At 41.1% G+C, this 11,805-nt stretch overlaps 1 protein-coding gene across 1 annotated transcript; it reads right to left on the reverse strand.

The window, feature by feature from the left end:
• Positions 1-980: 980 nt before the first annotated feature.
• LOC140116482 (keratin, type II cytoskeletal cochleal-like) lies at positions 981-6,248 on the reverse strand. Its single transcript, XM_072132997.1, has 9 exons — positions 5,782-6,248; positions 5,393-5,601; positions 4,457-4,517; positions 4,277-4,372; positions 4,027-4,191; positions 3,803-3,928; positions 2,202-2,422; positions 1,870-1,898; positions 981-1,319 (listed from the first exon to the last, which is right to left on the reverse strand). The coding sequence occupies exons 1-9, from the start codon at positions 6,208-6,210 to the stop codon at positions 1,156-1,158; spliced, it is 1,500 nt and encodes a 499-aa protein (XP_071989098.1). The 5' UTR covers positions 6,211-6,248; the 3' UTR covers positions 981-1,155.
• Between the last annotated feature and the right edge of the window lie 5,557 nt (positions 6,249-11,805).

Here is an 11,805-nt window from a genome sequence, read left to right on the forward strand (position 1 = left end):
GTCTCAATGTTAGAAATTATTTGATTTTAAATTACTAATATTCACATTGTTGTTTTTATATGTATTTTTGTATATTCAGTCGTATTGTTATATTCGGACTAACAGATTGCACAGCACCTGTGTGGCTACCTTAGCTTCCGGTTTACAGGGTATATCAGTCAGAGTCCGAATCACCATTATATCTATGACTAAGGACCTAATGGTCTGAAACGCGTAAGATGTAATCTGTGTACAGCACCTTATCTTTGTACATGCCGTCATGTGTATTGTCCTTATTACGGATGAATAAAAATTGCTGAAGAATTTTAACGGACCCAGTGAGTGCCGATCTACCCTTTTTTTTTCTTACTGGCTAAGCCACCGGCAATATTTAAATGATAGCGATGTGCATGTTGGCATTTTCACAGCAGAAAGTGAAAGTGAGACCTCTGGTCAGATACACAAATCCATGTACTTTTTACCAGGTCACAATAATATCACACAACCTAAATAATAAAGGTTCTTTTTTGAGGGACAGGAATTCAAAGGTATTGAACAATAGAACCCAGTGGTATCTGCATGGGCACTGGCAGAGTGGGCCGGCATGGGGCATTCCTGCCCCCTCCTGTGAACATTTTCAGGTTTTTTACACAAAATTTTGCAAGGTCCTGGTGCTGTTTAGCTGGGTGCACAGCTGCCGACAGATATATCAAGAGGTCTAAGCCTATTTATGTAACCGCCATGACCAGGAACATGGCTTACATCATACACCAGTGAATCGTTTTAAATTTCTTGAATGGATAAGGTCCAAAAAGTCTAAAACATTGGTATGATCTTAAATTTCTCTATATGTGTGCACTAAAGTGTGCCCCAGGCATAGAAGGAATGATGGCCTGCACCTTCAACCTTTAGAAGGCAACACTTCATTGTAAACTTCTCGAATTCAGGGCTTTTAATTTGTGAACAAAATCTTAATTCTTGCATTTGGCAGAATGATCAAGCACTACACTTTCAACTGGTGAGAGAAGACGCACGTGGTTTATTAGCAACATACAGTACAGTTTGCATATCCTAGATTAGCAGGCTAGTCGCACTACTGCAAACATAGACAAAGTAGCTTGCTGCACATATAATACAGCATCTTCACTGCGTATGAATACACATGATATGTTCTCTTTAGCAGTGATGCCCATGCCCATGGCTAGAGTGATGTTTGCCAATGGAGATGTGGCTGCCGGAGCTGAATCCTCCCTTATGATGATGTTGGTGATGATGGCTACTTCCACCATGAGACTTTCCTGATGAATGATGCTTTCCACCATGGCTGGAGTGTAGAACAGCTGAAAAATATTACATAATGTGGTTAATAAAGTATATAAAACAAAATCCATTATCTGGCAGGGAGATAAACTGATGAAGATTCAACTCCAAACAAGCGTAACATTTACAATAGAAGGGGAACTTATGGTACCTTCAGCAGGTATTCACATCCTGTAAATGATGCCGTGTCATTGGTTCTTTCCCAATTGAAATTTTTTTTTGTTATTTGTCAATATTGAGTTGGGAGTGGGGGCGCACTATACATATTAGATCAACCAACATAAATGCCGTATGTCGCCCTCCTGGAGAATGCCTGTAAAAGTGTCTATGTTCAAGTCGGATTTTCAGGATAATTACTTGAAAGCTATTCTTACTATTGTTATTTGTTATGATCTGGAACTACAAAGGAGCAATTTGATTTTTGTAATTTCTTCTGCCTTTGGAAGAACTATTTCCCCACTAAGGACTTCAGACCTAGAAATGGATCTGTATATACATATACAGTATATAGCATATGCTGCATACAAAAATACATATTAAACTATCTTGATGTACATAACATTTACTTACATATATTAACATGGCCGTCTGAAGCAAGTCTGCAAATCAATAGGAAAGAATATATTTAAATCAATAAAATTTGTGTTTTTAACATTAAAGAAGTGCAGTATGTAGTTTTTAATAATCTGCAGGATCACTTAATTCTGCCTTTTCTACTTAAATTGACCATGACAATATTATTGGCAATGTACATTAATTTTAACATATTTTTCTATTATTAAAAATGTATTTGTTTTTATTTTCAACTGTGGTGATTTCACTGATTTGTAGTTATGCGGTAACATATTATATATTTTGCCCTGACTTTACATTGATACATTAACTTAGATGTTTAGACTGACCTGTGCTCTTCTCCTTCCAGCATCTTCTTGTAGGTGGCGATCTCAATATCCAGAGCCAGTTTGACGTTCATCAGCTCCTGGTATTCTCTCAGCTGGCGAGCCATGTCCTGCTTGGCCTTCTGTAGAGCAGCCTCCAGCTCTGCCAGTTTATTCTTGGCATCTCGGACAGCGGCCTCACCACGTTCCTCAGCCTCTGCTATAGCAGATTCCAAGGCGGCACGCTATAGAAAAAGTATTATGTCAATGTACTTATAACTCATTTATTGTTTTCTATCTTTTATGTGTGTCATGACTGATCTCTCTCTCCCTGTTCAAGTATGCTAGCACAGCTGAAAACAGTTTGACTGATTAGACAAGCTATAAAACTAACCTTCCTTAGAGCTGGTTGAGAATCTGGAGCATCACATTTGTTTGTTCTATGAGACTCTCACCATGGAAAGAAAAAAATAACTTTTATATGAAACTCTACAGTCTATTCTTGTTCATAGAAATGAAGGCCATTCCATGCGACAAATTGCCAACTGAAGATTTTCTACAACGGTGTGTACTACTTCCTTCAGAGGAGAGCACAAACAGGCTCTAGCCATGGTATAAAGGGTAGTGGGAGGCCGCACTGCACAACTAAGGGGTTGCTTTGGTGCTGTTTAAGTGGGAGATTTGTACAAGGTCAAAGGGTTTTGAATAAGCAGGTTATCACTCCATTTTGCAACGCCATGCCATACCATGTGAACAGCGCTTTGATTGAAGCCAATTTCATCCTACAACAGGACAATGACCCAAAGAACACCTTCAAATTCTGCATGAACTATTTAGTGAAGAAGCAGCAATTGGTATCTATCTGTAATGGAGCGGCCACCCAGTCACCAGATCTCATTGAGCTGTTGTGGAAGCAGCTTGACCAAATGGTACGCAAAAAGTGCCCATCAAGCCGATCCAACTTGTGGGAGGGGTTACTGGAAGCATGGGGTGAAATTTTTCTGGATTAGCTCAGTAAATTAACAGCTCAAATACCAACGGTCTGCAATGCTGTAATTGCAAGTTGCAAAGTTGCAAAGTTTGAAAGAGAAAATTATTATTGCAAATGTAAATAAAATATTTCAAATGGGGCACATTTACTTTCCAGGTCCTGTTGCGATCCCCGCTGTGCGTTGTCCAACAAGAATGCACTGTGTCATGATTCAAAAAGATTGTTCGCCCGATTCCCTGCATCTGTCGCTTCCCGGCTCAGGTCCGGCGGAGTTAACCTTCTTCTTCCCGGTGTATGTAAGTGCATTGGTAGCAACACAATTTGATTGTTAAATCCCGTGCTGAGTCTAAATCAGTTGGATTGTCCGACACCACCCGCCCCCCGGTTTCTGTCACATGAAAGCCAGCGCAATTGCTTCACAATCCGTTCGCGTGTGACACAATCCCCACTTAAATACCTGTTTCAGTGGCGCAAAACCAAGAAAATTTGAAAAATCTGATGAAAATGCGATCCGCGGACCCTTAGTAAATAAGCCCCAATATGTACTATTTTAAGGGTATTCTTTATCTATTGATATGTAATTCCCATACCATCTAAGACAGCTATAGAAATCATATACACTTGTTGACTATACCTGGGACTTAGCACACTCTATCTCTCCTTTAAGTCTCTGAATTGTTCGGTTGAGTTCAGCAATTTCATTCTTGCTGTTCTGCAGATCATTTCCATTTCTTCCAGCAGCCATACGTAAGTCCTCAAACTGAAAAATAGAAATAAATACGATGTATCAATCATAATGAAACTGACTTATCACCAATTTTACAACTGTTAACAGAATACAATATATATTCAACTTACCCGAGACTGGTACATGGCCTCGGCCTCAGCTCTGCTTCTGTTAGCAATGTCCTCATATTGAGCTCTGACCTCAGCGATGATGCTGTCCATGTCCAGGTCTCTGCTGTTGTCCATGGACACCACCACTGAGGTGTCTGAGATCTGAGCCTGGAGCTGACTGATCTCCTAAAAATGTATGTAAATCATAAATCCCGATTCATTTCAACCACACCATTCATTTCATTAACATTCCAAGTATCAGAAATTTTACCGCATCATAGAGGGTCCTCAAGAAGTTGATCTCATCGGTCAGAGAGTCAGCCTTAGCTTGTAGTTCAGCTTTGTTCATGAAAGCAGCATCAACATCCTACAGAGAAGGTGAAAAAATGTATATTGCAATTGTTGCTTTGTTCTTATTCAACATCTCCACCTTGGTTTCTCCATCACTTACTCTCTTAAGAGAAACAAATTCATTCTCAGCAGCTGTACGTCTGTTGACTTCCTCCTCATATCTGTAGAAAGAAAAGGGTCAATAATTTCTGAACTAAGATGTGGTGAGATAAGAGTTCTCCTTACGAAAACTGCCAATATGGCCGCCTTGTAGGCATGTGGAGACTTATAGCCATGGGTGCTCCACTAGGGGATCCTGGGAAAACATGCAAATAACTTTTCCAGGATGGGATAAGGAAAACCATGCCTCTTTTAGCTACCTTTTAACCAGTATATCTGTTGCAGAAGGAACAGATTCCCAACTGTAGATAGCAATGTTTCCACCTGGTAGGGTCTATTCAGTACAGCGTAGGGAACTGGTTTGAAGCGCGTGACTATAATCGAGAAGCAAGTGTTCTCCTTACAAAGACTGCCAATTAAGGCATGTGGAGTCTTATAGCCATAGACGATTCTGGAAAAATATGCAAATAGGTTTTTGTTGAACTAAGATATAAAGCTAAATTACATTTTCCTACCGTCTATTATATTCATTTCAAGGAAGTGTGTAAGTGGGTGACTTACATTGTCATTCCTTGATGTATTTCTAACAATATTTCTATGTAGTAAGTTCAGGCTATTTGTAGCTTGACACCACTCCAGTTATACAGGATGCAAGGATGCATTAGATTCATGCATTGAATCTTACCCTTGGTAATGCATACTCCAATTACTGAATGCTACCTATTATTCCTTATCACAAATTGTTGCTTTAATGTGACCCATACCATGTTGTGACAACATTGGAGACAATACGGGTTTTAATTGGCTAGTTACATTAGTTAATTAGCATCCTTAAATGCTATGTCAAATACATGAAAGCTATTTCAGCAGTCTGAAACATATGAATATTACAACTATAAAAGTGTGTGGCCACCATTCACAGTGGCCATGGCAGTACCTTCTCTTCAGTTCTTCCACGGTTCCTTCCATGCTGTTCCTTTCTGCATCCAGGCGAGCCCTCTCACACTCCAGATTCTCCAGTTGTCTCCTGAGGTTGCTGATAAAAGCCTCAAATAAAGGCTCAATCTGACACCTGGCTGTCTTCTGTTCTTGTAGAAGAGCCCACTTGGTCTCCAGCATCTTGTTCTGCTGCTCCAGAAATCTCACCTATTAAAATAAAAGCAAAATTAATGGCAATTATATATCTATAGGGCAATCCAGCATGCCATCCTTTTCAATTATTTTTCAATTTCTATGCATGTCTGTCTCTACCAATTTATAACTTGTAATTATGTGTTTTTCACTTAATACATATACTGTATACAAACATGTGTCATTATTTCTCACCTTGTCAATGAAAGAAGCAAACTTATTATTGAGACCTTTGATTTGATTCTTCTCTTCAGTCCTCACTCTCTGTATGTTTGGGTCAATCTCCAAGTTCAGAGGAGCAAGAAGACCTTGGTTGACCGTAACATTGGTGATTCCACCAGAGCCAGATGATCCTCCAAATCCATGACCAATGCTACCAATGCCAAACCCAGATCCATGTCCACTTTTCCCTGAATGAAAGCTTCCAACCGATATCTTATGTCCTTTGTGTCCAATATTATGGGCACTTGCACTGCTGAAGCAATGTTGTTTCTTGTGTCCATGTCCTGTGTGCTTGGAAGAATGGGAGAAGATGCTGTGAGAGCTGGAGTGTTTAGGTAGAGCAACAGAACAAGAGCTGAAGTGCTTGTGTCCAGAAGATGCAAGGATGGAGTGGTGAGACATGATGGTTCCTCTTACGGGAGATACAAAACTAAGTAACGCTCAGACAAGTTGTGTAATGGAAGTGACTATTGTCTTGTCCCTTATATACCAAGATTGGGTGTAGTCTCTCATATAGACCATGTCATTACTACCTATGACTGTAGCTTGGTGACATTGGTCCCTCCTTTTTTCATAGAAAATAAAACAATCACCCGTCTCGATTTTCAAAGCTGCCACACATTTATTAGTTCCTGAGTTTCTTAATAAAACAATGATGCTGTCTTGTTACCCGAAGAAGAAGTAATTGGCATGGATCATGAAAAGACATAAAGTGGAATGATGCTGTGTTTTCTGAAGGAACAGACAATTATGCGCAGATGCATCAGACTTTAACTTGACACTTCCTCATTTGTTACAGAAAACAAATAAACTTTGATATGTAGAATTTCATTTTTGAGTTAAATGTGATATTTTAATTTATTATACAGTATAATATAAATATTCTTCTCACTTCAGAGGTTGTAAGTAGTGATGAGTGGACCTGGACTCACAATGATCGAGTCCGTGCTCAACATTACGGGTTCGAACTCAGACTTTGGATCCTGGTCCAGTGTTCTGGCTCAACCCACCTCTAGGGGAAATGTATCATTATTTCAGCTAGGCAAATTGTCTTATTTTAGCGACTTTTGCCGTTTTTGCAGCATTTTTGCGACTTTTTACTCTGTCATTTTTCAAGTACGCCTTGGCTGTACCTTGTGCAGTGCGCCTTATGTATCATTGTTTCCCAGATGTTTCGTGCAACTTTTCACTTTGGTTTCACTTTTTAGTGCCATTTTTGTGACTTTTATGGCGCAAATCTGCACCTGGTCCAGGGCAGGTGCAAAGGAAGTTTTTTTTCATTGACCCAATTTTAACATATTAAATGGAATTATTTTGCATGCTTTAAATGTTAAAAATTTTGCACAGTAACCTCTTTTGTCAAAATTCAGAAATTTTTGCATTAACATTTTTTTAATGTATTGGTTACTTCAAGGGTGAGGTCACCAATAGCTGTTTAATTGCATTTTTTATGCATTTTGAAACAAATTACAACAGCTGAGGATAGGTATTTTGCCTTATTACATTACTGTTAACATTTTCGTGGCAATATAAACGCCATGTTAATGCATGTGTTAACATTGCGTTTACTATGCATTTTGTAAATTCAAATGTTAACAGTAATGTAATTAGGAAAATTACCTCTCCTCAGCTGTTGTAATAGGTTTAAAAATGCATTAAAAATGCAACATGTTAAAACCCAAATTAACAGTAGTGTCCACTCCTGTATATAACCCCCTCACGTGGCTTGCGTCCATGTGGATTTGAGACATTTGCAACAAAAAGTCTCAAAAAGAAGCCAAAATTTGCGCCTGCCAGGATAGGAAAAACTGAACATGTATCACAAGTAAAAAGACAGGATCAAACATAAGGTGCAAAAAAGAGCCGCCAAATGTCTCTAAAATTCACCACAGAAAGACAAAACTATGATACATGTGGCCCACTGTCATTTTTCCTAGGATCCTCACTCCCTGATGATGTGATGGGAGTGACAATCCTAAGGCAAATGCCGGTAGTGGCTTTAGTGGTAGTATTTAAAGGGTTACAACTTTGATCAGTGACAGCACCAATCGCAGATCTTACCGATTATCACAGATCTTACCGATGGCGATGACCATTGCCAGATCCGAATTGAACTTTCAGGATTTGGTTCAGCCAAACTTGGCAAATCTGAACCTGGAAGGGTCTGCTCATCCCTTTTTGTTAACTCTGGTGAGCAGGGCCCTTGTTCCATATGAACTCGTAATTACTTTGTCTTATTTTGTTTGTATATGTACCCCATGACCTGTAATGTTCAAGTGATACATGGAAAGGTCTTTGTTTGGAGCTCGTGTACTTAGTAGCATGAACCCAACCAGAGGGTGAAGGTAGGCTACGTATTACATATTCTATGTAGTTTAGATTATGTATTCTGTTTCTAATTTTACTGGACCTGGAACATTTGGGCATATCCTAGATCAAATAGGGATAAAGTTTTGCAGTGAAGTTTCAAAGTGAATATCCCAATCCTGTGTTGTCCTTGGGGGTCCTGAGACAGCCCAAGAAGTGGGACTTAGAATTAACTTTTGTCTGCTGTAAAGTATTACATTTCATATTAAATTTGAGAACATATGAAAAAGCATTGTTAAGAAGCACATAAATATGCCACTATAAATGAGAGATGCCACAAGATAGCAATACACCCATGGGCGTTGCTAGGGTTGTAAAAAATCTGGGTCTCGGGCCTAATGATTACACAGCAGTGTCTATTCCTGTACCCCCTCAGATGTGCTTGCACCAGAAGCATTTGAGATGGTTTTGTACTGCATCTTTTATGACAATTAGGACGTTCACAGTGTCTTCTACGACCAAGTTTGGGCACATTTTCCCTTAAACAAGATGGCCGCTGGCAGTGCCATGGCCGATGAAACTCTTGGCAAGTTATATTATATCTCCCTTAGAAACCAGTACCAGCAGAACAAATCGGCCTATAGACTGTTTTTTACATAGCGGTAATTTTTATGTATGTTTTCAGTTAAATAATTGAGCCACTAGTTGGTTGCTTAGCAAACTTATTTGACATGCACTCTTGGTTTGGAAGGAGCGAGTGTCTACCTCAATTGTAATCATGTTACTTATCATGTTTTATATTATGCTTGATCTCCTTTGCATATCCTCATCTCTCCTTTCACTTATGATTGTTGTTAACACACAACTTTGTATATACCGTTTTGATCATAAAAAAATGTATTTATTTTTTTTAATGTAACACTGTTGATGTCATTATTGATGTCACATCTCGTAAGGGGGAATATAAACCTGCCATGTAACAATGTTATGCATTTACTTGAACAATATACAGAAGGGCATACGTGAGCCATGCTGGAGAGGAGGACGGGTTACACCTCCCCTCTTCATTGAAAATAATGCCATACGGCTGAATACAGAGCATGTGCAACACACCTGCTAATGTATAGGCAAGGTGCTAGTTGCGAATAGCGCCGTCTACATGTCAGGATCTATCTGGTGAGCCTTGCCAACTCACCCAGAAGATAATGCTTGGAGAATATACTGTAATTGCAGCTGTAGATTCTGCCTGGAAAGGCAATGGTTAAGTTGGGGAAAGTAATTATCCAATTATGTGACTGTACTGGAGTGTGATTGGAGAGGTGCTACCACCTGACCAGGGGAGAGTATAAAACCCCTGTGCAGGGGGAGCACATGGTCTGACCTTATGGTCTGTCTTAGCTGGTCTGTTCTTACACAGAGTGATGAGTGAGTCAGTGTGGAGTACACCTTCAGTGCTGCCACAGATACCAATCCCAGGAACTGAGTCAGGAGACTCTAACCAAGAGCTGCAGCTTCCTCAATTATCCCAGCCTGCATCTACTACCAGGCTGGTACATTATTCCTGAGGACCACTCTCCATGACCACTCCAGTACCAGAATCTGATGCTAATCATGTTTGAGTCGTGGCCTGCTGTTTGGAGTTCAATAAAGAACTATAAGTTGATTTGCACGACGTTGCTTCTGTCTGATCCCTGGATATGGCTGTCTACCACCACGGGCTCTTATCCATTACCCAGGGACCGATCTTGCAGACACTCAGGGATTGCCCCAGGGAGAACCAGTACATCAGCCTCTCCCTCCTTATTTCTTGCACACACCACGTGCTGGAGACCTGCCAGGCTGTAGGACAGCCCTCAGACGCTTGCGACCATACATACATTTCTCTCACAGTCGTGTGAATGCAGCATCAGTTTGATGTTTTTGAACCTTTGGTCAGGTTCACCAAAGCTTGCACCTACCTAGACTACATCTGTTTAACACTATGCCACCTTACACCACTTGTTGTTTCTTATAATGATGTTTTATTAAAGTTAAATGACAGCACTGTAAATGAAAGCCCAATCACACATTAAATGTAATAGGAAAAGAAGACTAAAGCAGGGGACATATAGTCCACAATCACTGTGAGTCCATAATCCACAATAAATTCACCAAAAGTCACCAAATGGGGATGGGATTACCGTATATACTCGTGTATAAGCTGAGTTTTTCAGCACAAAAAATGTGCTGAAAAACGTCCCCTCGGCTTATACACGAGTCAATATGAGTAAAAAATAATAAAAAATGGACTTAATTATATAATAAACTTATTTACTTACCCTCCGGTGGCCCCGATGCACAGCGCTGCTCCCCCAATGTCATCGCGGCTCCTCTTCTGGCTTCCCGGCTCCTCTTCTTACTTCAGCGCCCGTCTTCTGTCTTCTTTAACATGGTCCTGGGCGCCGCCATGTTTTTCTCCCGGGCAGCGCCTAGTATGAAGTCAGCAGTGGGGCGTCATACTAGGCGCCGCCAGGGAGAGAACAATGGCGGCACCCAACACAATGTCAAAGAAGAAAGAAGACGGGCGCTGAAGCAAGAAGAGGAGCCGGGAAGCCAGAAGAGGGGCCGCGATGACATCGGGGGAGCAGTGTTGCGCATCGGGGCCCTCGGAGGGTGAGTATATAATTTTTTTTTAATTCTTGGCTGGCTGTATAATACTGGGGGCCTGCTGGGGTGGCTGTATACTACTGGGGGCATGCTTTATACTACTGGGGGCAGGCTGGGGTGGCTGTATACTACTGGGGGTAGGCTGGGGTGGCTGTATACTACTGGGGACAGGCTGTATACTATTGGGCCCAAGCTGTATACTACTGGGGGCAGGCTGAGGTAGGCTGTACACTACTGGGGCAGGCTGGGCTGGATGTATACTACTGGGGGCAAGCTGGGCAGGCTGTATACTGCAGGGGGCAAGCTGGGCAGGCTGTATACTGTAGGGGGGGGGGGGTCTGTGACCAATGCATTTTCCACCCTTGGCTTATACTTGAGTCAATAGGTTTTCCCAGTTTTTGGTGGTAAAATTAGGGATCTCGGCTTATACTCGGATCGGCTTATACTCGAGTATATACGGTAATTCATGTAATACTCAGTGAGGCCGACATGTGCAGGAATATGTATAGTGTCTTTAACTTCACTATGGCGCAGTGCCTCCACCAGTATTTTGCTGGCATCTCTGTAGGTATGCAGGAGGGTTGCAGGAGGGCTGAGCCGGGGAGCAGTGTTCTTCAGATTATACTAAAGAGGATTGTGCCAGGCAGGAGGATAGGACACCAACCTGACCTTCTCTACTAATAGAATCACCCTGCACTATTAGGCTGCAGACAGTGAGTCAATGGCTCAGTTAACAGTTAACCCTGCCCCTTAATAGCTCCTTATATTCTTTTCAGTGAGCTGAGCCTAATGATCCAGCTCACTGAAAAGAGCTGGACTACGCATCACTAGTTTTCTTCTTCTTCCAGTACTAAGCTCAGTACACACTCACAATTTATAAGGGTAAAACGACTTGGCTGCTTTATTGTAAGGGGAGTAATAAATCAACAGCAATATACAGGGGGTCCCCTACTTAAGGACACCTGACTTACAGACGAACCCTTACGGATGGACCCCTCTACCAACTGTGACCTCTGGTGAAGCTCTCTGGATGTTACTATAGTC

This window comes from Engystomops pustulosus, chromosome 2 (genome assembly GCF_040894005.1).
Source record: "Engystomops pustulosus chromosome 2, aEngPut4.maternal, whole genome shotgun sequence".
Taxonomy (NCBI): domain Eukaryota; kingdom Metazoa; phylum Chordata; class Amphibia; order Anura; family Leptodactylidae; genus Engystomops; species Engystomops pustulosus.